Source organism: Molossus molossus, unplaced genomic scaffold, assembly GCF_014108415.1.
Source record: "Molossus molossus isolate mMolMol1 unplaced genomic scaffold, mMolMol1.p scaffold_m16_p_4, whole genome shotgun sequence".
NCBI classification, from domain to species: domain Eukaryota; kingdom Metazoa; phylum Chordata; class Mammalia; order Chiroptera; family Molossidae; genus Molossus; species Molossus molossus.
Window position 1 is genome coordinate 6,264,174 of NW_023425377.1, and position 26,650 is coordinate 6,290,823.

The 26,650-nt window shown below is 55.8% G+C and overlaps 1 protein-coding gene across 2 annotated transcripts in view; it reads left to right on the forward strand.

Annotated features, from left to right (window-relative positions):
* Positions 1-26,650, forward strand: part of STK10 (serine/threonine kinase 10) — an 84,733-nt gene that overhangs the window by 3,850 nt on the left and 54,233 nt on the right. For both annotated transcript variants that reach the window (XM_036282041.1, XM_036282042.1), the window contains exon 2: positions 18,540-18,704. In XM_036282041.1, coding sequence (XP_036137934.1) covers positions 18,540-18,704 — 165 coding nt within the window. The remainder of the gene's footprint in view (positions 1-18,539; positions 18,705-26,650) is intronic.

The following is a 26,650-nucleotide window of genomic DNA, read 5'->3' on the forward strand; positions in this document are numbered from 1 at the left end:
GATTTCTCTGCCTCTTGACTATTGCTTGGGTTTTGATCTTATGTTGATTTTAAGCCTTTAACAGGTTTATCAGTTTGCACAATTGGGGGTACGTGAAAATATTTTTTAAAATAGGAAGTATACCACCGTCAGTTGCTGTTGACATGTTGATGTATTTCCTTCCAGACTTCATAGATGTTTATGGCGAAAAATAATTTCTAATGCAGGGTTGTCATCGTACGCACCTAGGGTGTTTTATGCCTCTTTCATTTCTAAAGCCTCTTCCTGTATTATTCGAAATGCTTCACATGTACCTTCTGGGATGGCTCATTGCCCCTTGATCTTAATCTTATGAGATGTGTAAGTAGTTTTTCTCTCTCTCCTTTTTACAGTTAACGAGGTAAAATTGATTCCGTGTTGACCACGTTCCAGGTGCTGTGCCGAGCACTTTACGTAACGCAGTCACTTCTGCTGTGACCTCTTCCGCTCTCGGAAGTCCTGAGCTGAGCACAGTGGCTCAGAGAACACCAGGGGCCTTGGTACAAAACAGGGCTGAGGGCTCCACACGACATGTCATCAGGAGCACGTTTTTGTTTTCAAGGATTAAAAAATTTGCCCTGGCCGGTTTGCCCCAGCGGTTGGAGCGTCGGCCTGCGGTCTGGAGAGACCCGGGTTCGGATCCCGCTAAGGGCACATACCTTGGTTGCAGTTTGTCCCCGGCCCTGGTTGGGTCGTGTGGGTGGCAGCCACTCAATGTGTCCCTTTCACATCGATGTTTCTCTCTCTCTCTCTCTCCCTCCCACTCTATCTGAACAAAAAATGAAAAAAAATGTCCTCGGGTGAGGATAAAAAAAAAAAAAAAAAAGGATTAAAAAATTTGCGCCCTGGCCAGTTTGGCTCAGCGGTTAGAGCGTCAGCCTGCGGTCTGGAGAGACCCGGGTTCGGATCCCGCTAAGGGCGCGTACCTCGGTTGCAGTTTGTCCCCGGCCCTGGTTGGGTTCTGTGGGAGGCAGCCACTCGATGTGTCCCTTTCACATCAATGTTTCTCTCTTCCTCCCTCTCTTCCTCCCGTGCTATCTGAAGATACATGCAAAAATGTCCTCGGGTGAGGATTAAAAAAATATATATATAAGTTTAAAAAAAGAATTAAAAAATTTTTTTAATTGATTTTAGGAAGAGAGCGAGCGAGCGAGCGAGTTTGGTTGCTCCGCATAATTATTCACTGGTTGATTCTTGTATGTGCCCTGACCTGGGATCGAACCCACAACCTTGGCATATTGGGACAGTGTTCTACCAGCTGAGCTGCTGGGCCAGGGCAGAGCACATTTTTAAAAAAGATAAGAACCTGAAAGAACAGTTGTACACTTTTATACAAGTTTTGCGGATAAGAAATAACAAAAAATTACAATAGCAACTCCCACTCCGTACCATGAAAAACGCCTGCACCCTAAGACCTGCAGGGTGCGTGTGGCGGTGGGCGTGGGGCGGGTTGCAGGGGCGGGGGCGGGGGTCTGAAGTCAGGTGGGAATGGGCCCCAGGTGTGGGCGCCCTGATGGAGGTGTGCGCCTGTGCGTGTTGGGCCCCCTTCGCCGCTCAGTTCAGCCGGGTGCAGTTTTCTGTGTCCACCCCGTGTTTCTGGAAGACAGAACTGCACATAAGCAAGTGCGAATTTAGCCTCTGGATGCCATTGTTCCCAGTACACCCGTGGTGCTGGGACAGAGTTGGTGTTTTCACAGTGGGTGTCACAGCCCAGGTGACTGTGTACAGTGATGAATAGCGGCCGCCGTCCGTGGGGCCCTCAGGTGCTCCCCCAGCTCACTGTCACCTAACCCACATCCTGCCCTGCTGGCCGTTCAGACAAAGACGGGTGTTGAGGGAGGAGGCCTCCCGCCCTCCCGCCAGGGCCCTCTCCCTGCCTAATAGTGTTCAAGGCCCGGTTTCCGTCCAGCGCGCCCCCTCCTCCTCCGGAAAGAGATCTGGCCCCAGCCAGTAACCGTGTTTCCGCTCAGCCTAGTGTTTTCAAACACAAGTCCGTGCTATTGTGAGTGGGTTCCTGGCGTGGTCCTAAAACCAAGGTGGCCTGAGCTTCCGGGGGTGTCCCCGCCTGGCCTGGGGGTCGGCTTGGGTGCCGAGAGGCTGAGCACTTGCCACACGGTGACTTTTTCCGGCTGGCCCCAGAGCAGGCCGGGGGGGGGGTGAGTTACACAAGTCGCAGGAGTCCCAGCCCGCGTGCTCACCAGCGTCCCCTGGCCTCCTGAGGTTCCCCGGGCTGGGAGGCCCCCAGAAAGCAGGCTTGGAGGGGCGCTCCCAGGCCCAGCCGAGGACAGTGGAGCAGGGAGGGGATTTAAGGGAAGAAATTTGGGGCTCAGTAGGCTCTGGGTTTCAACCCCATGCAGGTGACCTCTCCCTCTGAGCCTCAGGATCTTGACTGTAAATGGAGGTGATAACTGGGAGGATTAGGGAGAGCTGAGAGGTGCTAAGCGGGAGACAGACCTGCACCAGGAAGTGGGCAGGAAAGGAAGATGGTTTCTGATGGTTGATGCTGTCGGTACCAGACGGGGAGGGTCCTGGCCAGTTACCGTGCTTGACTGGGGACGAGGCCCAAGGACTCATGTTTGTGGCTGGTTCCTTGCACCAGGCCTCCCGCCTCGGCGCTGTTTACGGCAGGTGATTCTTTGCGGGGAGGGCCGTCCTGTGCAATGTGGGATGTTGGCCCCATCCCTGCCTCTCCCCACTAGAAATACCACCAGTGTCGGCACCTCCCCCACCTGTGACAGCCCACAATGTCTCCAGACGTTGCCACACGTCCCCTGGGGGGCAGTTGAGCACCCCTGCCTCCTGGAAGTGAACATGCCTCCGCGGACAGTGCTCCTCACCTCTTTGTGTCCACCCCCAGGTGTCCGATCAAAGGCTCCGGCCTGACAGACAGACCAGGGTTCGAATCCTGGCCGTCGCACTCAGCAGCTGTGTGATGGGGGCGAGCGGCTTGGGTGCGGTGGGGCCGAGATTGCGAGGCTGCGGGGCCCGGTCTGCCGGGACGGAGGAGCGGCCTCCCGGCGGCACCGTCCCCAGGAAATGGAACACGAGCCACACGTGCTTGGGAGGAAACGGGGAGATGAATTTCACAGGGTATTGTAGTGAACCCGCCCTGTCTAAAGTAGTAGCATGTTACAGTGTGGAATGAAAGAGATACTTAATGTTCTCATTTTGTAGGAAGGCTTTGAAATTGGTGCGTATTGGGCATTATAATACATCTCATTCTGGGCACGTCACTCTTCAGGGGCTCAGAAGTGACGTGTGGCTACCGTCCCGGGCAGCGCAGATCTGGCCTCTACTGGCCACTCGCCCCCGAGCCCTCCCCCACCCACTCCGCACATTCCTGTTGCATCCTCAAGCCCACTGGTCAGCGGGAGTGGAAGCTGGGCTTGGCCTGGGGGGTCTGGCCAGGCAGGGCCAGATCCAAAATAGTATTCGCGCGCCAAGTCAGGAGAGCCTTGAACGCAGTCCCAGGAACTGAGGTGTGACTGTTTTAAGTTCAGCAAACGGCCTGCTGCCCCAAGCTCCCAGGCCTCACTGGTCACCGTCTGCCCTGATAGCTCTCTTGGAGTGGTCACCAGAGGGATGAGTGGTTTCCCGGATGCCCCAGGCCGTGGGTGAGTGAAGGCTGGGGCAGGCAGGGGTGGGGGGAGAGGCCAGAGCTGTGGTTGAGGCCCCAGTCAGAGCCCAGGGAAGGGACGTGGCCGGTGGAAGGCCACTGGCCCGAGAATGAGATGCAGTACGGGGGTGGGAGGCATGGAAGATTCTCGAGAGCTAGGCTTGGTGCCCAGGAGGAGGAAGCTCACGTTGTCAGGGTTGGCGCTGGCGCGGGCACGGGATGAGGCTGGAGTTCAAGCCTGGCTCTGCCTCTTGTGGATTGTGTGATCTTGAGACAGTTACTTACCTGTGCCTCAGTTTCTTTAGCTGCAAACTGGCTGTAGGAATGGTGCTACCTCGTCAGGTTGTTGGAGAATGAAAGCACTCAGGCAAAGCACTTGGTCCAGGATTTTGGAAAAGCTCATGTGTTAGTCATTAGATTTATTAATGGAGCACCTACTGTGAGCCAAGCACTGTGGGTTCCAAGATGAATGACAGACGAATAGGCATTTGACTTCTCCATTCTTATCTGTCCATCATTGAACTTCCAGCCCCATGAAAGGCGGGGATTAATAGCCTCACTTCACACCTGATGAAGCAGCGGCCCAGAGAGGTACAATGCCTTGCAAAGGGTCCCACAGCTATTCTGTGGCAAAGGCTGGGACTTGAACTCAGATCTCCGAAGCCAGGAGTCTGGGCCTTTCCTACGTACAGGATGGAGGGAAAGCCCCGGCCTGGTAGCAGCTGGTTGGAGCATTGTCCCGATGTGCCAACGTTGCAGATTTGAACCTTGGTCGGGCACATACAAGAATCCACCAGTGCCTGGCTGGTGTGGCTCCGTGGCTGAGCGTCGACCCACGCACCAAGAGCTCGCTGGTTCGATTCCTGGTCAGAACACATGTCTAGATTATCGGCCAAGTCCCCAGTGGGGGGCATGCAGGAGGTGGCCGATCGATGTTCTCTCTCATCGATGTTTCTGTCTCTCTCTCCCTCTCCTTCCTCTCTCTCTACAATCAATAAAGAAAAAAAATTAACATTTGAAAGAAGAAAAAAAAAGAATCAGCCAGTGAAGGCATAAATAAGTGGAACGACAAAAGGATATTTTCCTCTCTCTCTTTCTCTCTCTCTCTTTTAAACCCAAAACAAAACACCAGAATGGAGAGGAAGAGGGAGAGGCTTATGGGGAAGAGGAGAGGGGCAGGGTCACTTCAGTGTGGTGTCTCCGGCAGCCCAGCCCCGGGGTTTCTGCGCAGAGGATTGGGACCTTCTTGCCAGGCCCGCTCCAGCCTCAGCTGGGGCTGAGCCCTGGTGGACGGGCCTCAGGCGGAGGAAGTGGTGAAGGGTGCAGGCAGGGCTAGCGGAGGAAGTGGCAGGGCAAGGGGCGGGTGCCAGGGTGAGGAAGCTGGGTGCTCCTGGGGCCCTGTGGGTGTGGGGCTGCTGGGGCCACAGCATCTAAGGTGCTGAGCACTCCTGGGTGTTGCCAGAGGGCAGGGAGGGACGACCCCCAACCCCGCCCGCTTCCCTTCCCACCCACGCCATCCCTCCACGGCACTGTCCACTTCCTCTTCCTTTCTCTCTGCCGTCCCCTTTGCGACACTGTGTTTTGTTCCTTCCTCCATTGCTTACTTTTTCTTTCTTACTAACAGGCTGTACCGGAGCCAGAATTTAGACCCTGAGACTCGGGTGCTAACCACTGTGCTGGTGACTAAAGAGTTAACTCCACCAGCCTCTGTCCGGTGGGGAAGGAGGATGGGAGCCCCAGAGGAGGGGGAGGAAGCACAGCCCTTTTCTGCCCGGCTCCTACCTGCCACTGTCTTCCTGTGACGCACAGCTGGGGCTCGGAGGCCTGCCGGCCCCTCCCTACCACGGTGACAGCCCCTGCTCATTTCCTTCAGAGCTCCTGCCACAAGCTGGGGTGTTCATGTGTTCCCCTGGTTATTTTCTTGCCTCTCTGGAAGAGGCCAGGTCCCCGAGGGCAGGGAGTTACCAGTTATCCGTCCTTTGTGGATAAAGGACCTGCTCCTGGTCACGCTCGGTGCTTGGCTTGTTTCTGCCGAAGGAATGAATGAGCGATGGAAGGTCAAATGCCAGCCCGAGCGTGTGTGGCGCCCACCCCCCCGCCGTCCAGGAAGGTCCGGCTCTGTGACTGGGAGCACAGGCGCTGGGGTGGTTCTGAGCTTGTCCTGTGTGACCTTGGGAAAGTCACCTTGCCTCTCTGAGCCTCAGTATCTTTAGCTGTAAAGTGACGATCAAAACAGCGTTTTTCTCAGAGAATGTGTAAAGATTGAGACCCGCGGCCAGCCCCGGACGCGGTGCCCAGCACAGAGGGAGGGCAAGTGCATGTTCCATCGTGGTGACGATTATTTCTGGGGGTTGACGGGACTGCCCGGCTTCCTGAGGAGGGACAGGTCCGCAGGAGGCCGCTCTTGGATGGGCGCTGGGTGTCCCTTCCTGCGGATCCGCCCGCGCTCCTTGCTGTCGCTGGCTCAGGGTGACCGTGATTCACGAGGAGGAGGCTTCAGCCCTTGAGAAGTTCAGTGCCAGGGAGGACAGCCGCAGCTCTGTGCCCGCCCCAGGGACGGTCAGTCCGGTAGCCGAGGCCACTCTGGGTGGCCAGAGAGTGGCATTGATGCCCTGGAGGGAAACATCTCTGGGGCCTCGCTTCCCGTCGCCAGTCTTCCTGGAAAGCTGTCGCCGGCTGGTCTGGCAGCCCAGGCCCAGCTCTTGGCCTCAGACGCCGTCGCTGCCATCAAAGCTGGCTTTGTCCCGCGGAGGCGGCGACCCCGTCCGGGCTGGCAGGTGTCCCTGGGTGTCCTGAGACTCTGCCTGCCTCCGATCTGCCCCTCGGCGGGCTCTGGGGCCACATAGGGGAGGCCTGAGCTCTTTTTCAAGCCTCCTCCTTCCTCGGCACCCCCCCACACACACCCACTTTGGGGTGACAGAAAACCCATCGTTGGGGCTGAGGAGAGGTGACTGGTGTGCCTCCGTTAACAAGGGACCTGGGTCAGTGCCACCTCTGATGTTTGCGGGACCGCCACTGTGACCAGCAGGGTGCCCCTCAGCTGACCCCTGAGGCCCCCACCCCTCCCACGAGAGCCACCCCCAGGGGCCCTGACTGGGTGATGTGCTCCGTCCCACAAGTCTGGCTCAGCCCCTCTCTTTGCCCTGTGACCCTCTCTAGAGGGGCCTGTTTCCTTTTCTTTTTTTTTTTTTTTAAAAAAATGTTTTAATTGGTTTTCTTTTTTTAGACAGAAAGGGAGAGAGAGAAACATCGATCGGCTGCCTCCTGCACACCCCCTGCTAGGGATGGAGCCTGCAGCGCGGGCGTGTGCCGGGACCGGGGGTTGAACCGGGACCTCTTGGTGCATGGGATGCACTCAGTCCACCGAGCCACACCAGCCTGGAGTCAGTTTCCTTTTCTGCAAAATGCAGTAGCTCTCATAAGGGGGACATCGGTGTCTTTTTTAAAAAATGACTTTAGAGAGAGAGAGGGCGGGAGGGAAAGAGAGAGAAGAAACCTCTGTTGTTGTCCCACCTACCCCTGCATTCACTGGTTGCTTCTTGTGTGTGCCCTGACCGGGTCGGACGTGCAGCCTTGCCGTTTTGGGAGCAGCCTGGCCAGGGCTGGGACGTAGGTGTCTTTACACCGGTGGTCTCATGAGGCCAGTGCCAAGGACACTCAGGCAGGATGTGGCCGAGCTCAGCTTCACGTCTAACTTACATCCAGTGTTAGCGAGGCAGGGGCAGAGGGGACCCGTCTGTGTGACCAGCGAGGCTGTAAAGTGGCCCAGCCATTTGGAGAGCCATTGGGCAACAGGTCAGTCCAGGCCCAGGCTTCTGGATGCAGAACCACGTGAGCAGTGGCCAGCTTTGTGGTGGACCCGCTGGTCAGGGGACAGTCTGCAGCTGCCGCAGATGATGCTGTGGAGGTGTTTTGTGATCTGACGGGCCTTTCCGAACACACTGCTGAATAAAAGGAGCCTGACAGCCCTGGCCGGGTCGGCTCAGCGGTTAGAGCACCGGCCCGCGGACCAGTGAGTCTTGGCTTGATTCCGGTCAAGGGCACAGGCCTCAGTGTTGGTTTGTCCTCCAGCCTGGTCGGGTTGTGCGGGAGGCAACCAGTCGACGTGGCTCTGTCTCTCTCTCTCCCTCCTTCCCACTCTATCTGATAATAAGTAGAAAAATATCCCCTGGTGGGGAATAAAAAAAGGAACCTGACAAGTCCATGTGTGTGGTTGAACCCCGTTTTATCAAGTACGGAGAGAGACAAGCGCGAGCTAGCGTTTACGAGGTGCTCACGTGGTCCCCCCTCTGCTAGTGTGGTCCCGGGCAGGAGCCGCCAGCGGCTTGATTGTCTGAGGGACGGGGTCAGGGACAGAGAGCTCACGGGGTCCCTGGGGCTCAGACAGCCAGGAGGCGTGTTGTACGTGTTGTGGGATTGTTGATAGGTGGGCGTGTTGTGGGATTGTTGATAGGTGGGCGCATCCACACGAGGAGTCCTGGGAGGTGCCCCCAGAGATTTTTTTTTAAAATATGTGTTTATTGATTTTCTAGAGCAGCGGTTCTCAACCTGTGGGTTGCTATCCCTTTGGGGGTCGAACGACCCTTTCACAGGGGTTGCCTAAGACATAACAGTAGCAAAATTACAGTTATGAAGTAGCAAAGAAAATAATTTTATGCTTGGGGGTCACCACAACATGAAGAACTGTATTAAAGGGTCGTGGCATCAGGAAGGTTGAGAACCACTGCTCTGGAGAGAGGAAGGGAGCACAAGATAGAAACATCGATGTGAGAGAGAAGCATCGATTGGCCGCCTCCTGCACGCCCCCCCTGGCAATTGAGCCCACACCCCGGGCAGGTGCCTTGACCGGGGATTGAACCGGGACCTCTCAGCCCCTGGGACGATGCTCACTCCACTGAGCACACCGGCCGGGCATGTTTGGAAGAGTCTTTTAATGAGTACATGTTGTTTTATAGAGCAGTAAAAACTAGACAGAACGTACTGTTTGATGGAAAACACGGAATAACTTCAATCTCTGAGGTTTGGGACTGCCCAAAAGCAGGGCTGCTGAGACCCACGCCCCCTGGAGGCGGTGACAGTCGGGGAGCAGAGGCCTGAATGGTGCGGGGAGCGGAGGCCTGGATGGTGCCGGGAGCAGAGGCCTGGATAAGGGTGCTTTCTTCTTTCCCTCTTTGCCCTTGACCCCAGCCCCTCCTGCCAGGATGACTGGGCACCTTCTGGGGAAGGTAGGACCGCCCCTCACCTCCTTTATCAGTGATCCGCAGGCCTGGGTTCCTCGTCACCTTTGAAGAGCTGAGATCTGCAGGCGCCCACATCCCCGGCCAAGTTGGACGGGTTGTCTAGTGTTCGGCCAAGGCCAGGACGCGAAATCTTGGGGGCCAGACCTGTTGGGGCTTGAGTTTTTATTTGCTGGCCCTGAAAGACTTTGAGGCTCCTCCCGAGGGGGAGAGGATTGAATTCCTGTCTTTGGGAGCCCTGACACCCCTCTGCTTTTGTGCTGCTTAATCTTTGTCCTCCTTGTGTGTCCCTTGTTCTGAAACTCAGCCGTCTCGTTTGTCGCTGAGCTGAAACCTGGCCCTGGCGATTACTGATTGGCCGGTTTCTGTCTGCTTGGCAGGGCTCATCACCTGTGCACGCCCTGGCCCCGCCACAGCCTTTGGCTTTTCCAGGGTAAAGAGGCCCATCTCTCAAAATCCGAGAACAGCTAGAGATTCAGGATCTAAATGTGTTGAGGAGAAAATGGACTTCTTGTCACTTCTTTCTCCTCTCATGTGGAGGGCCTCATCGCTCTCTGCAAGGAGGTACAGACACCAATTCATCCATCCATCCATCCATCCATCCATCCATCCATCCATTCACCCATCCACCCACCTATCTACCCACCCCTCCACCCGTCCACCCATCCATTCACCTGTCCACCCATCCATCCATTTGTTCACCCACCCACCCATCCACCAGTCTGTCCACCATCCATCCTTCTATATCCCCTCCCACCCTCTCATCCATCCGCCTGCCCGCCCACCCTCTCATCCGTGTTGCCCGTCTGCCTGTCCACCCACCCATTCTCCCATCTTCCCCTTTATCCGCCTTCCCAGCCCCCATCTCTCCACTGGCTGTTCCGTGCCAGGCTTTGTGGGGTGCCCTGAGATGAGCCAGACATGGGCTTAGCTTTCTGAGCTCACCGCCAGGCCAGAGAGAAACTCCGAACACGAATAGTCGTGGCACCAGGTGGACCGTGGTAAGGCGTGAGGCCTAGGAAGGCGTGCAGAGATTCTCGTGGGGCGGGTGGGAAGCAGTTCTGGGGACAGTTCATGGGCGGGCTCTGGTTGAGTTAGACTTTGTGGGAAGGTAACACAGGTGTGGGAGGCAGGCTAGGTGGGTGGGGAGCATAAAGAAAGGCCGGAAGGAGGAAGCAGGAGGGCGTGGGTGTCCTGGGGCCGGGTAGTGGAATTCCGGAAAGTACATGTGGGCAGGTCACAGGGCCGGGGGTGCCAGGCCGGGAGTTTGGGCTTTATGGTGTCAGCAGCCGGGAGCCATTGAAGGTTCATCCTGGGAGTGTTCCTAGTCGAAGGCAGTGGAAGAAGAGATGGGGGAGGGGGACCAGCCCATGCAGCACCTGGTGGGCAAGGGACCCCTGGAGATGTTTTTTCTCACGGGCTACTGAGGGGAAAGAGCACTGGCCAGAGAGCCAGACCTGAGTTCGAGTTCTGGCAGCCGCTTCCTAGCTGTGTGACCTGGGACAAGCCACCTTCTCCACTGGCTGTTCCATGTTCTCTTTTCTCTTCAGTAGCAGGAAGTGGCAAGCCCTCTGCACACCTCTTGGACTCCTCCTTGTTCTGTCCTGAGACCACAGGCGGCCTTAGCAGGCCTTTCTTTTTTTCTTTTCTTTCTTGATTTTAGAGAGGGAGAGAGACATAGAAACATGATGAGAGAGAACATCGATTGGCTGCCTCCTGCATGTCCCCAGCCAGGGATTGGCCCACAACCTGTGCATGTGCTCCGACTGGGAATCGAACTGGTGACCTCTCGGTGCATGGGTTGACGCTCAACCACTGAGCCGCACCGGCTGGGCTGGGAGATCTTTCTTATCCTCAGGCCCACAAGGACTGAAGCTTCTGGAAGGCGGCCGGGGTGCATAGGCAGCTCCACGCTGTGAGTGGCTCAGGCCTGCCAGCCAGGGTCGCTTTGGGAATCTGAGCCACAGCTGCACTGACTGCCCGTCCGGGCTCGGCTGCCCCGCACCACCCTGCTTGAATCTGCTGGGCCTTCCCCTGCACGCCGCCCCCTCCGCCGTGACCCTGGTTCCCTCTGGGGCCAGATTTCCTCCCTCCTTGGTAGAGTCCAAGCCTTTCCCGCAGTTGGCAACGGCCATCACCATGCAGGGACACCACCACTGTGTATTTTGGGACACAGACCAAGCCCTTCCTTGTGGCCCCGACAGCGTTTGACACATGCCTGGCACAGCCGCCCAGAATCGAGAGGACGGGAAAAGAGAAACCTTTAGCCTTGACTGCTCCGTTCTTTGGCTCTGACCCACACGCCCAGGCTGCTCATCTGACAGGTCAGCTGGGAGCCATCCCTCACGCCCGTTGCTAGGAGACCTCACTAGCAAGTGATCCCGCCCCAGCCTCCTCCCACTCTCTGCACCCAGGCATTTGCTTCTTCCCGGAAAAGAAAGACCTGTTTCTGAGGCTGGGGCTGTGGCTGGGCAGGGGGATGGGGGGCAGGGGCCCCCTTACCTCTGAGAGAATGGGCTGTTTGCCAGGTGTGGCTCGAGCCCTCTGCAGGGATGGGCGTGTCCTGCACCTGCTCTTTTCAGTGTGGTAGCCGCTGACACGCGTGGTCATTAAGCCCTTGAAATGTGGCAAATGGAACTGGGGAGCTAAAGTTTTTTAATTTCTTGTAATTTCAGGTAATTTACGTGGCCACCATGTGGCCGGTAGCCAGTGGGTTCCTGAGAGGACAGACGAGATCGGATGAAGTGGCCACCTTCTGGGCTCCAACCTCGTTCTGTCCTCCCTGGGACCCCTGCGGATCAAGGCCAGATGGCACCGGGTGAAATTAACTTCTGAGAACCACCTCCGTTCCTCCTGCGGACTTTCAGCTTGTCCCTGTCCACAGGCGCAGTTTTCCCAAGGGCGTAGCTTAGGTTAATCTTATTATCCTGTTTCGTTGACTTATTATCATGGCTTAGTTATTTTTTCTCATATCATCTTCCCAGTTATCATTTTAAAGGGTTGCTTAAGCTCCCACCAAGTCAGTCCCACCATTGTCTTACAGTCAAAATTTTGGCCATTATTGTGGATTAACTTGAATATGCTCTTAGTACGTTTCATTGGTTGTCCTTTTTAGTGTCCGGGTCGTAAGTGATCAGGAATGAGGGATAGATAATAGGCTTCAGAGGTATTTGCAAGGCTCGTAAAACCTCTTGCTAATTTCTGTCTTTAAACGATGGCGTCTGGACGTTCTTGTCGGTGCGGAGCCCTGGAGGGTGTTGTTACTCCTTGTCTCGTTACCTCAGTGAGGATGAAATGATCTCCCTTTTTCAGGGGAAGATTCTTTTGGCTGTGGAATCCCATGGTTTCTGTTTATCTGTGGCCGATTAGTGACGCCTGGGTTTTTAGGCAGCTCCTCCGAGAGGTTCTAGTGAAGGGCATTCGTCGGTCACAGCGCACTTGGCGGCGGAGGTGCCCTCGTCACCTGTGTGTCACGTGGAGAAGCACTTCTGTAGATACTCGCGGAACACTGCCCGCGATGAGCGAATTTCCCCTTTGGAGAACAGTGGTACAAGTCCAGAAGGGAGTCGCTTGGCTCACGTAACTGAAAAGTCCAAGGGCAGAGCCGGCCTTCAGGAACAGCTGGCTCCAGGTGTTCGCAGACCCTCAGCATCTGCCCTCCTCTGTGTGTGTCCAGCTTCCCTGTCTCAGCCTCATCCTCAGGCAGGCTTTCCGAAGGAGTGCAGGGTGGGCTGTCTAACCCTCCAGCCTTCACCCTGACGGCGTAGCAACCCCCAGGAATGAGAAAGCCTCTTCCCTAATCACTTTAGCAAAAACCTAGAACTAACTGGTACAACCCTGCTGGCCTGCCTTGGGTCACATGGCACATCTGAACCACTGGCTGTGCCCGAGCGGGTCAGGACTGAGTGGCTGGGCCTGGGCTGTGCACCTGGGCCAGGTGAGCTCAGTCCCTCATGGATCCCTTGCAGACCAGGAGTGAGGGAGCGGCCGGTCCCAGAGGAAACTGGAGTTGTGAGTCTGCGAGGGGCATGGCTGCTCCCTCTTTGGGCTCATCTCCCAGCAGATCAGGAGGCTCCGAGGCCTGAAGTGCCCCGGGATCCGCCCCCTGGGGGTTCTCCTCCTGCTCACTCTGCCTGAGGCAGGCGGTGTTCTGATCTGCAGATAAGGCAGCTGCCACAGATTGGACCCTGTCACTGCGTTCCCCTTGGTGGACTCTGTCTCCTCTGCAGAGTGGGGGTTGGGGAGGTGGGGTAAGAGTGTGGCCAGGGTTCTTTCTGGACCCTGAGTTTTGTGATCTCAGCTCTTTCCCTGGAGGAGGAGGCAGGGCCACAGTGGCCAACCTGCAGGCAGGAGGGAAGGGGAGGGCCTGGGAGCCTTCCTCTGCCACTGCCGCTGTGTGGCTGACTTTCAGGAAGCTTCCAGCCCCTGGCTGGCAGGGCCCCTTGGGTGGGGCAGGGCTCCCAGCCGGCAGGGTTGTCCCCACCTCCTCCAGGCTGGGCCCAGAGCTGCACAAGAGGGAGGATTGTTCCCACTGAGGTGCCTGGGTTGGAAAACACAGTGGCCGCTGTGTGTGTGCTCTCAAGGGTGTGGGCCGAGGCGTTAGTCACTGCCGGCCAGCAGCGGGGCTGGGTGTGAGCTCCCATCCTTCACCGGACCCAGCCCTGCCTCTGCCAGTGGGAGGGACGGACGTCAGAGGGACAGACAGCCCCTGTTCTTCATGCCCGTCGCCTCCCACGGGTGCTCTGTCCATTTGGACCACCCACTCTCCAAGGTGCCCTCATATCAGACCTCAGAGGCCTTGGCCATCACTGCCCCACCCTCCTGCTGCATAGAGAGGGAAACAGGCCCAGAGAGGCCCTCTGCAGAACTTACAGGCACCTCTGGTGAAGCGGATAGGGACATGGGCTTTGAAGCCACACAGGCCGGAATTCCACTCCCAGCCCTGTGTGACCTTGGGCAAGTGACTCGACCCCTCTGAGCATCAGTTTTCTTCTATGTAAGATGAGGCTCTTACTAGTAGTGCCTCCTCGGCGTAAAACTAAGGGAGGGCTCAGCGTCCTCTCTAGGCTCTGCGGCCTCAGTTCTAGGCTCAGCTGGTTTCGTTTTCAGGCTCCCCTTGGGGACAGGGATGGCCCCGCCGCTCAGGCCCGGGTCAGGCAGTGCCGGAGGCTAGCAGTCAGCAGGGCCGGGGACCATCTCGGCAGCCATCTCAGCCATTGTCCTGAGATTGCATTTCATCAGCTGACTGGATCGTATCTCCAGCCCTGAACCAGTCGCGGTTCAGATTGGCCAGGATGCGTCTCCCACCCACGTCCAGAGATAGGGGTGGGATTCCCTCCATTGCATCTGCAGGCCCGGGAATGTGGGTGGGTTAGCCCTGCTGCAGAAACATCCAGAGAGGTGGAGTTCTGTTACGGGGGCCCTGACTCAGACCAACGGCCCCTCCACGCAGACACTGTTGGTCACTAGAAGACTGCCTCTCACCAGCATGGGCCCAGCAGCTCGGGGCTGAGTGAAGGAGCAGAAGCCTAGTGCAGCGAGAGCCACAGGTCCGTACGGGGTGCGTCCTGAAACCTCTCTGAGCCTGGCCTGCCCACCCAGGAAATGGGCATGATAGCCAGCTAACTCCTGCCTTGTGGCCTGTGGGCAGGTTAATTTCTGGCCTTGCAGTGGTCCGGCCGCCAAGCATGCTGTTGGCCGTGGCTGACATTTACGTAGCGCAGGAGCCAGAGCAGGGGACTGGGCAGTCAGCAAGAAGGGCCTGTTGGGGAGTGATTCAGAGCTCAGGCAGGCTGTGCTTCAACCCCCACTTGCTGTGTGACCTCAGGCAAATCTCAGTGTGTCTCTGAATCACAGTTTCCTCATCTGTAAGTCGGGAATGCTCGTATTTGCTCCCGAGCCCTGGACGGAAAAGGAAGTGAGACACTCCGTGCCAGGCCCCCCGGCCCGCGGTGAGTGCTGGTGCAGCGGGAGTGTTTTTGTCATCAGCCATCACGACGTCCTCTGTGGCCTTGAGGTGATGGGTAGCTGCCCAGCGAGGCTTTTCAAGACTTCGATTTGGGCCGGGTCCCTTTGTGCGCCATGGTCCTTGCTGACCCTTTCTGGCAGGCGCTGGGCCCTGGAAGCCGGGCCAGGTGCTGGGCAGCGCCGCCGCTTGGTGTGCACACAGCGGCCCTGCCAGGCCTGGCCCCGTGGTCAGCGCCGCCTTTCAGGGTGGCGAGCAGGCGGATTTTGTGCAGTCCTGGAAAACGGACCTGCCTGGGCCTCCCCCGCCTCCAGGGGGGAACATCCCTTTCAAGGAAACCCAGAGAAGGCGGCAGGCAGCCTCCTGCGCCCGCCCGCTGTCGAGTGAGAGGTGAGTGGTGGAGGGTGGCCTTTGCCCAGCCCGTCCGCTGGTCTCCACCGGCTGGGCGCGCATGGCCAGGCCCCCGCTGAGCCCTCCGCGCTGGGAAGGAGCCAGTCTGAACTGCTCTTCTGGGTTCTGAGAGGGGCTTTGTACAGTGTGGAGGATGTTCTGATGGTCCTCTAGTGGGAGGTGAGAATCAGAAAGAAATGAGAGGGCAGGTACGTAATCAGTTAAAGGGGTGTGTGTGTGTGTGAGAGAGAGAGAGAGAGAGAGAGAGAGAGGGGGCGTGCTCCCCTGACTGCTTACTGATGGGATTTAAAGTGCTCTGAACGAGCTTTCAAAATTGAATTAGGGGAGAAGACGCCACCCCGGTCCGGCCGAGTGAGCAGGGTGAATTCTAGGACAAGGACTGAGCCCGGGGGCCGGCCCCACAGGAAGTTCCGACCCCTGAACTGGGCTCCTGGGCCAGGGGTGGAAGGTTTCCTGGACTGAAGGAGGAGGGATGTGGTGACCAGGGCAGACCCAGGAGCAGGCCTGCAGCATTCCAGACCGGCTTTGTCACCGGAGGCGCTGGGGACTCTGCCTCCATCTCTTCGTCTGTACATAACAATCGCCCGTGCGTGGTGGGGTTGTTGAGGGATGAATGGATTAGCCCACATGGAAGTGTAGACCGCAGTCCTATGCAGAGTGGGCCTGTGACAAGCGTGGACTCGGCAGCTCAGTGAGCAGAGTTCGTGTACTAAACGGAGAATACATGCACACACGAATGTAAAAATTGCCTATTTTTACATGACTTTCTTCTAGAAGGCTCCCTGGCGAGGTTCAGCACCCCTCCCAGTTCCCACTGTGCCCTCAGAAGCATGCTTTCTTCCTCGGGCACTGGAGGGGGCGTCTCTCCAGCTGGCCCTGGGCTCCCTGAGGCCAGGGGGAGGGTTTCTGTCTCCCAGTCTGGGTGCCCTGTGCAGGGCTGTCCCGTTGGCATCTGGCCTTGGAGGCTTCCGGTTCTGGAGAAGACGGGGAGCCCTGTGCAGTGGTGGGGAGTGCGCAGAAGCATGAAGCCAGAGGACCCAGATTCAGACTCTCATGCCACTGCCCTGGGCCGTCATGTCACCTCTGGAACCTGGACCTGCCTGTCTATAGCCCGGGGACACTGGGGTGCTGGCTACAGTGGTGAGCACGTGCGGTGCTGTGAATGCCCGTCGTCATCCTGCAGAGCGGGGTGCAGGTGGGCCTTTCCAGCGTCTCGGGTTGCACAGTTGTGCCGTAGACCAGAGTGGCGCGTGATGCTGTCCGCAAGGGAGACACCGTGGCAGGGACCAGCACAGCTGCTGGCGGCATCCTGGGCAAACTGCTTTCCAGTAGACGGCTGTTCAGAGGCTCTGGGGTGCAGCCCGCTTTTAAGGGCCCCTGTTGCAGGATGGAGTGCTCTCTCAGCACCGGACCCCCGAGCAGCACGCTGCGGATCGGCCGCCAAGGCCCAGGGTGCCCGCGGGACTGTGCGTCTTGCCCCGGCTCCCTGGACACCAGCTCCCCGTGGGTGGACTTGCTCGCATCATTTACACGGTTATTTCTCTGTCACTCTCGGTTTTAAAGTTGTTGTAAAACACGCATAACATAAAGCTGACCCCTTGAGGCATTTCTCAGCATACAGTGCGGTGGCATCAAGCACATCCACAGTGTTGTCCGACCTTCCCCACTGTCCACTTCCAGAACTTTTCACCACCTCAAACAGAAACTGTCCTCATTAAACACTCACTTCCCCTCCCCCTTCCCCCTCGGACCAGCCCCTGGTGACCTCTGTTCTATTTTTGGTCTCTGACTTTGACTCTGGGTGCCTATTAGAAGTGGAATCGTGGAGAGTTTGTCCTTTTGTGACCAGTTATTTCAGTCGGCGTGATGCCTTCGGATTCATCCACGTTGGCCCACATGTCAGAATTGCCCTTTCAAGTCGGAATGATGTTCCGTTGACTGTGGACCACATTTTGTTTATCTGTTCACCTGTTTGTAGACCCTTGGGTTGCTTCCACCTTCTGGCTGTGAGCTGTGCTGTGAACATGGTGTGTGGGCATCGGCTCGAACCCAGCGCTCAGATTTTAGCCGTGTACACCCGGGAGAGGAGCTGCCGGGCGCGCGGGTGTTAGCCCGTGCACGTTAGCCTGTGCACACCCGGGAGAGGAGCTGCCGGGCGCGCGGGTGTTAGCTCGTGCACACCCGGGAGAGGAGCTGCCGGGCGCTCGGCTGTTAGCCCGTGCACACCCGGGAGAGGAGCTGCTGGGCCACAGCTAGTGCTGTGTGCGCCTTTTGAGACACTGTCAGACTGGTGTCCATGGTGGCTGTGCCGTTTTATATTCCCACCAGCAACGCGCAAAGATTCTGGTTTCTCCCCATCATCACCAGCACTTATTTTTTGTTTTTAAAAAATTATAGCCACCCCTGTAGTTGTGAAATTTTCTTTTTCACCCAGTGAGAAACAGTTGTTAACGCCCACATGAAATGCGTCTGAGAAGCACTCCGGCCCTGGCTGGGGGGCCCAGTTGTTTGGAGCATCTTCCTGTGAACCAGAAGGTGGCAGGTTCGATTCCTGGTCGGGGGCACATGTCCAGGTTGTGGGTTCGATTCCCCTCGGGATCCATGCAGGGTGAGGTGGGGGTGTGGCTGATCGATGTTTCTGTCTCTGTGCCTCCCCCTTCCTTTTTAAAATCAATAAAAAAAATATCCTCCAGTGAGGATTAAAAAAAAAAGAAAAGTAACTAGTGGGTACTTACTTAAAACCCTTCTTCATTTTACTTTTAATGTGTGTGAAATGATACAAAGAAACGCAGGAAACATTCCTGTTAATATTTTAAACCACACAGAGAGTGAAAGGCCCCTCGACTCCCGTTCTCAGGCTGCTTGCTCCCAGCCGGCCGTCAAGCAGTATCTTTCCAGAGTTTTCCAAGTATTTACATACATGTGAGCATGGGAAAGTGTCTTTTCTTCTCATTTTTTGTATGAAAATATCGTACCATGTCTATTCAGCGACTTGGAATTTTTACAGGACACTCAGGAGTCTGTCCGTGTTGGTATTTGTACAGCTATGTCACCGTGGTATTTTTATTTATCTTCTATATGTTGGACTGTTCAAATGCATATCATGTGATTAAACACGGAACATTGTTTCTCACACTGTGACATTGTCAAGGGCAGCGTCTCTCCCGCTTCAGCCTTCCGTCCCCAGCTGGACACCTGGCCTCAGTTTCCACCTCAAGCGTCCTCTGAGCCGGCTGCCGGGGTCCGGCTCCTGCCCAGCACGGCTCGCTCACACTGTGTCTTTGCTTTGCAGGCCAAGAACAAGGAGACAGGTGACTTGGCTGCCGCCAAAGTCATTGAGACCAAGACTGAGGAGGAGCTGGAGGACTACATCGTGGAGATTGAGATCCTGGCCACCTGTGACCACCCCTACATCGTGAAGCTCCTGGGTGCCTACTACTACGATGGCAAGCTGTGGGTAAGGGTGCCACCCGCCGGCTCCCCTCGCCCGCGTGGCCTGGTCCTGAGGGCCTCAGCTCTTTCTCAGCCTCTGCCTGGAGACAGTGAAGTAGGGGGGCTCCGGGTCCCCTGCCCCCCTTGCCGCAAAGCCTCAGGACAGTGGTTCAGAGCAGGGAGGAACTTGGAGGCTCCCCTGTCTGGCCTTGACTCCGGCTCTGCTGCTGACGAGGGGAGTAATCTAGGCACGTTCGTCACCTCCCCGGGCCTCAGTTTCTCCATCTGGTAGATGGGGATACAAACAGTGCCTGGCTCACAGAGTTGTCATGGGGATTAAATGAATGAATTCATGGCAGGTGCTTCGGGGGCACCTGGCACAGGTGAGGGCTGGGCGAGCGTTGGCTGCTGTTACTTGTAGCAGTGAATCGTTACTGCCACAGCGGTGGTTGCCCCGGGGGGTGGCTGTCTTTCGATGGCAGCACTAAGGAAGGGGGTCTCTAACGCCCCCCGCTGTCTGGGGTGCCCTGGTTTTTCTCCGCTGGCCTACCCCGGGCAGCCTCTCCCCCGCGGACGTTCTCCGGTACAGCTGCCTCTCAGCTTGCGAAACCCGGACTTCCCAGAAGTTCGTGTCTTTCCAAACCATTTCTTAGCCAGAGTTTTATATGTAAAACGACATACTGGACCCCGAAGCTCAGTACAGCTGTAACAAAACGAGGTGCTGGAGAAGCGAGTCTCCAGTGCCTCTGGGTGCCCGTGTCCCCAGCTGGCCTCTGAGGAGGGTGCCCAGCGGGCGCGGCCGGCGTCCCCAGTGGTGGGGGCTGGGCGCTGGCTCTCGGCACAGTCACAGGGCGGCTACTGCCCGCTGCCAGCGAGGCTGGGGTCAGGGGTGGGTGTTGTGAGCATGGCATCTCCTTCCCTGCTAGTTTCTGATGTCTAGAAAGAGTGTTGCTGTGTTTTAGTTACATTTTAGGAAATTGGTGGGGGAGTTTGGAATTGACGTGTAATGCTTGATCATTTTAATTTAAAAAGATAACAAAAACATCGAGGCCTGGCCGGTTCGGCTCAGTGGTTAGAGTGTCGGCCCATGGACCAAAGAGTCTCGGGTTCGATTCCGGTCAAGGGCACGTATCTAGGTTGTGGTTCGTCCCCGGCCCCAGTCAGGGCACATGCAAGAATCGGCCAGTGAACGCATAAATAAGTGGAACAACAAATCGATGTGTGTTTTTCGCTCTCAGTCTAGCCCCACTTCCTCCCTCTCTCTCAAATCAATTTTAAAAAAATGAGTCAGCTGGGATATATATGGTCGTCAGAGAAAAACGAGAGTATGTTGAAAAGCAAAAGCGAAAAAAAAAAAAAAAGTGAAATACCATCCAAATTTTTATACCAGAGATAACTACTGATAGTGCTTGGAGTGTGTTTCTCTAGATTTTCTGTATATACCCACACTCCCATACTCACTGTGTTTGTAAAAAGATGAATTTGTACCATACCAGTTACTTGTTTTTACCCTCTACTCTACTCTTTTTATGTAAGAGATATTCAGAAGGCTTTTTCATGTCAGCAGGGTAATACCTGCCTCTCTATTTTTCATTGTCCTATAGAATTCCATCTGCTGACCTTGCTGGTCTCTACTGACGAAGCCTCAGGCACTTCCTCTGTATTATTTCGGTCATCAACAACTCTGATAACCTCTTTGCACTTCTGTGTTGTAGCCCAAGAACCTCTTTAGAAGGATTTTGAAGCGCTTTAAGTGCCTGTGGCTAACCTGGCCCCACAGAGTCACATTTGACATCACGTAGAGGAGTTTTCTCATCCATCGGTCTGGCCATCCGTCCTGCTGTCCGTCCACACAGCCTTTAGGTGCCCATTATTGGCCGTGGCCGGGAACCAAGGTCATTACTTTTCTCAGGTCCAGAGATAACACCACAGCAGCCATCGTTTGTCGGCGGCGTACCGCGCGCGGGGCCTCTGCGGGACTTGTACTTGCGCTGTGTCGTTTGTGGTTCATCTGGGAGGTGGCGCGCCCGCGTCACAGATGAAAATGGGAACCAGAGAGGCTCAGTGCCCCCTCCCCTCAAGGCCACACTGCTAGCAAGTGCCAGCGCCGGAAAACCAGATAGAGGAGGAGGATGTTTTGTAACTAGAATGGGACTGTCTGAGGGGGTTGAATTAGATACAGAAGAATGTTCTGTCCCCCGGTTGTCACTTTAGGCTGGTCTTTCTCCCCCAGGGCTGCTGCTATCTCTGAGCCGGTTTCCTACCCTCCTGTTTCATAGCCGCCCGACAGCCTGCGTTTGCTACTTTGTAAACCTGGAAAGGTGGTGTCTCCTTGCTTGGGGACTTGGGTTGTAGACATTGTGAAATCAAGGGTGGATTGAGGGGACAGAGGGTTCTGGGCGGATAGGCCAGCACCAGCAGGGGTGTGGAGGGGGGAGGTGTGACGTGTTTGGATGGTGGGGAGGCGGCGGGCGGCAGGAGGTGGAAGGTCAGGGCAGTCAGGCGGCTGGGGTGGTGCTGGCAGTGCCCTGAATGCTGAGGGGAAGGGTTTACACTGGTTCTTCTTTTTTAAATATGTTTTTATTGACTTTTTTAGAGAGGAAGGAAGAGAGAGATAGAAACATTGATGTGAGAGGGAAACCTCGATCGGCTGCCTCCTGCACGCCCCCTACTGGGGATCGAGCCCACAACCTGGGCTTGTGTCCTGACCAGGAATCGAACCAGGACCTCTCAGTCCTTGCGGGATGCTCAATCCACTGAGCCACACTGGCTGGGCAGATCTCTTAGCTCTGTTTTCAAAGTACAGCCCTTGGGCCAGCAGCACCACCTGGGACCTTGTTAGAAATGCAACCTATCAGGCCCCAGCCCAGACCTGCTGAATCAGAAACTGGTTAGGGCTTAGCAATGTGTGTGTGTGTATTTTTTTCATCCTTGCTCGAGGACATTTTTGCATTCATCTTCAGACAGGGCCGGAGGGAGAGAGGGAGGAAGAGAGAGAGAGAAACATCTATGTGAAAGAGACACATCGTGTGGTTGCCACCCACACGACCCCAACTGGTGCCGGGGACAAACTGCAACCGAGGTACGTGCCCTTAGGAGGAACTGAACCCAGGTCTCTCTGGACCGCAGGCTGACGCTCTAACCACTAAGCCAAACCGGCCAGGGCCATAATCTGTGTCTTAAGGAGCTTTGTATGTGACTCTGATGCTTGCATAAGTTTGAGAAATACTATTTTAGATAAAGGGTCCAGGGGCAATTTCCCTGGGGGAGAGACATGTGTTCTGTGTTTTAGAAAGAAATCACATTTGAGGGGGAGAGTAAAAGCATGAGGTTAATAAGGATGTGGTAAGAATAGGTGAGGTCAGAAGCCCCAGGGGTGGAATGCGAGAACATCATTGGATCAGGTAAGGCTTCAGAGGAAGGGACATTTGAACTGGATCTTGAAGGATGCATAGGAGTTCTCCAGAGGACTAAGAGAAGGAAGAACAGGCTAAGTAGAGGGACAGCATGTGCACAAGTGTGGAAGGGAGAAGTCTCAGTGTTCTGTGATACAGGGTTGAAGGATGCACCAACTTTGCCATATTTCCTTCTGTGGGCTGGTTCTTGGACCCATCTCGTGGCCAGGACCAGGCCTTATATGTGATGCTAGGAGCCAGGATTGCTATGTGGGTGTCTTTGACAAAACCAGTCCTGGACCTGGGGCCTGCTCTCGGGTGGGGCTCTGGGAGGAGAAATGAGCAGTTGCCCAAGTGTCCTGGACCCCTTCCCCAGCCACGGCACCCAGGACAGACTTCCTCCTGGATGGGGTGGAATGGAGGTTACTCACCATACCACAAGATAAGATCATTTTCTACCAGGATTTGTAGTCTTAGCAATACCCTCCCAGTGGTTTCTTCTGACCACTTCTGCTTTTGAGTATCAAATGGTGCAAATGGGGGAGAAAACCCCACATATTATTCTAGACCCGGTGCCACCCAGTAGAAAGATAAAGTGAGCTACATATTTAACTAAACATTTTCTTGGCTTGCCCTGGCCGGTTTGGCTCAGTGGTTAGAGTGTCGGCCCGCGGACCAGAGAGTCCTGGGTTCAGTTCCTGCTAAGGGCACATACCTCGGTTGCAGTTTGTCCCTGGCCCTGGTTGGGGTCGTGTGGGTGGCAACCACACCATGTATCTCTCTCACATCGATGTTTCTCTCTCTTCCCCCCTCTCTCCCTCCTGCTCTTTCTGAAGATAAATGCAAAAAATGTCCTCGGGTGAGGATAAAAAAAATTCTTTTTTAACTTTTTTTTTTCTTCTTTTTTTTTGTTTATCCTCACCCGAGGATATTTTTTCATTTTTTTGTTCAGATAGAGTGGGGGGGGGGAGGGGGGAGAGAGAGAGAGAGAGAGAGAGAGAGAGAGAGAGAAACATCGACGTGAAAGGGACACATCGAGTGGTTGCCACCCACACGACCCAACCAGGGCCGGGGACAAACTGCAACAGAGGTACGTGCCCTGGGTCTCTCCAGACCACAGGCCACTGCTCCAACCGCTGAGCCCAACCGGCCAGGGCTTTTCTTTTTTAAAATATATTTTTATTGATTTTTTAGAGAGAGAGGAAGGGAGAGAAAGATGGAAACATCCATGTGAGAGAAAAAGATCAATCAGCTGCCTCCTGCACGCCCCTCACTAGGGATCAAGCCTGAAACCCGGGCACATGCCCTGACCAGGAATCGAACTGGGACCTCTCAGTCCACGGGACGACGTTCGATCCGCTGAGCCACGACGGCTGGGCAAATTATACATTTTCTAATGGCTACATTAAAAAGAAGAAAAAGAAACACATGAAATTAATTTAAATAATACAATTTACTTAACCTTGTATATCAAAGATACTATTCTGACTTGTAAAAAGTACTAATGAGATGGTTCACTCTTTCTTTTTCTTCATTCTGAGCCTTTAAATCCAGTTCGTGTTTTCCACTTACAACACATCTCAGTGCAGGAGCTAAATTGTCATCAGAAATCTATATTTAGATGTCATAAAATTTACAGTGCTCGTAAAATTGAGCTATAATTAGATGTCATAAAATGTATAGTTGACAAGAGAGAGTCACGTTCCCCAGTTGTTCCAACATTGTTCAGTGTTTCCCGGTAGTAGAATCTCCTGTCAGTTTTCAAATGTAAGTTACCCAAAAGTGAGTGAAAGGATCGCTTTTCAACACTGGCCACATGTGGTTGGTGGCCGCTGTGTGGACAGTGTGGGAGGGCAGCTCCGGATGCGCACACTGACCCTGGGAGCAAGCGCAGGAAACCCCGGGCTGACCTCACAGGCTTGCTCTGGTTTCTCCCTGCCCCCAGCCCCCCAGCCCCCGCCCGAGCCAGATTTCGGTCTCTGGGAAAGTCACTCAAGGCCTGGTCTCTTTTGCGACACGTATTATGGGAGTGAGAGAGAGTGGCATTTACGGTAAAAGTTTAACAATCAGCACTCTGAGAACAGCCCTGGTCCACAGCGTCTGCCTGTTTCTGTGATGTGACTGTCTCTGCCACCGTCAGTTTCAGGCTGTGGGGACCACCTGGCTCACCTGGGGGGAAGGATGTGTCTCCCTCGATGATGTGTTTCTGCCACAGAGATGTCAATCACTCCAAGAGTATAGATGGCAGGACTGTGGTAAAATAATTAGGAAAGCGATGTGTGTTTGCGTATTGATCATCTTTGCTTTAATAGGATTTTTAAAACTACAAGGTTAGCCTTGGCCAGTTTGGCTCAGTGGTTAGAGCGTCGGTCCGCGGTCCAGAGAGTCCCAGGTTTGGTTCCTGCTAAGGGCACGTACCTCAGTTGCATTTTGTCCCCGGCTCACGTCGATGTTTCTCTCTCTCTCTTCCCCCCTCTCTCCCTGAAGATAAATGCAAAAATGTCCTCGGGTGAGGGTAAAAAACCCCAACAAACTAAAAGGTTATATAACTTCATTTTTTTTATTTTTCAATCTTCACCCGAGGACATTTTTTTTCTATTTATCTTTATATAGAGTGGGAGGGAGGGAGAGAGAAAAACATCGATGTGAGAGGGACACATTGACTGGTTGTCTCCCGCACGACCTTGACCAGGGCTGGGGATGAACTGCAACCGAGGTACATGCCCTTGACCGGAATCAAACCCGCAACTCATTGGTCTGCAGGCCAGTGCTCTAACCACTGAGCCAACCCGGCCAGGGCATATAACTTAATTTTTAATAATGGTTGTGTTTAACAACTGGCTTACAAAAATCTCTGAAAATTTGACAATTAGCACTCACAAGCCCGTGACCCATGGCTCCAGAAGGGCACCGGAGCCAGATGGGGGGCGTGTTGACGGAACCACAGAGGCCTGCCACTGGGTGTCACACAGCCATTGCACGATGAGCCAGCTGGGTTCCAGAGAGGGTCTGGGGCTTACCCAAGGTCACACAGCACATTGGTCCCAATGCCAGACAAACAGAGGTCCGCAGTGACCCTGCTCATGTCCCGCGCCCTGTGGGAAGCCCTGTCACACCTCTCCGTCGTTAAGGGAAGAGCACCTGAACCTATAAAAACTTTATAAGAATTTATCTGAGCCCGGCCGGTGAGGCGCTGGGCATGTGTGCCAGGCCATCGGGCCCAGGGAGGCCCAAAATAGGCTTGTGAGGGGCCTGTGACCTCCCTGTACACGTGTACCGTGCTGCGTGGGGCACACGTGTGTGTGCGTGCACCACCCTGAAGGACCGACTGCGGGCCTCTCAGGCTGTGACTTCTTCCCTGAAAAGCGAACATTTAGCCAAGGGAAAGAGCAGGTCCCAGGGTCACAGCAGGGTGTCTGCGTGACCACATGTGACTTGACCAGGGTCTCTGTGGCTCGTCCCCTTGGGCTCAGGATGGCGTCTCTGCCCCGAGAAGGCCGGACGTGGGAAGACAGAGGTTAGAAAGGAGCTGACAAGGTGCACGCCTGAGTCACTCGGGGTGCGGGTGGGCGCGGGGCTGCAGCCAGGAGAACTGAACTCTTCCTGGGCCTGGGACTCGGGCGCAGCGGCCCCTCCTGGTGCAGCTGGAAACCTATAGATGTGGCAGGTGGGCCTGGAAACCTGGGGTGGGCCTGGGATCCTGGGGTCTTGGCGTCCCAGGCGCCCCTGTGGTGCGGCCGCGTGCCCAAGCATCGCCACGGGCCCGCCTGCCAGTGTCGTCGGCTCACACGCTCCTTTCACCACCCAGGAGGCAGGGCCTTCGTTGACCTCTGAACTTGTCCAAGGACTCAGATCGGTTAAGCACGCGCCCAGAGTCGCCCAGTGGCAGCATTTGGACTTAAGGTCAGGGGATGCTGACCCCAACACCAGTGCTTCTGCCCTCGGGCTAGACAGTGTCGGCACGACGTAGGCACCCCGGATTTGAATCACCGCAGGACCACCCCGGAGATGCCCTGGCCCTCGGGCCGGCACAGGGGTGTGGAGGCGCCTCGGACTCCCCCTTCCTTCCCGCCGGGGGCGCTCAGTTCCCCCAGGCGCAGGGGAGCCCGCATTCCCTGGCCTCCTGTGCGCGTGTGGGTGGGCGGGGTGGCGGGGCCAGCGTTCCTGGGAGGCCTGTGGTGTGGGCCGCCGCTCAGTGGCCACATTGTTCGGACAGCAGCTCGGAGAGTGGAGGTTCTGGGACTCCACCCCCGGGGCCAGGCGGCCGAGAGGCTGGGGATATGTGTTGACTGTTGGGGTTTCTGGTGGCTCACTCTGGACTCCTTGCTCTAGGCCTCTGCTGAGTGACTGGAAGCCTCTACCCGCTGGCCCGGTGGGTGTCCCCACGCTGGGGGCAGTGCCGTGCGGTGAGGGAGGCCGGGGGGCTGACTGCAGCACAGCTTCCCCGGAGCAAGCAGCCCGGGAGGGAAAGGCCTGTGCTCCTGCTGCCACGGCAGCGCCCCCTGTCTGGGAGCCCGTCAGACCTGGGTTTGTCACTTAGAAGCTGAGTGGCTCTGGGGTGGCCCCTTCCCCACCA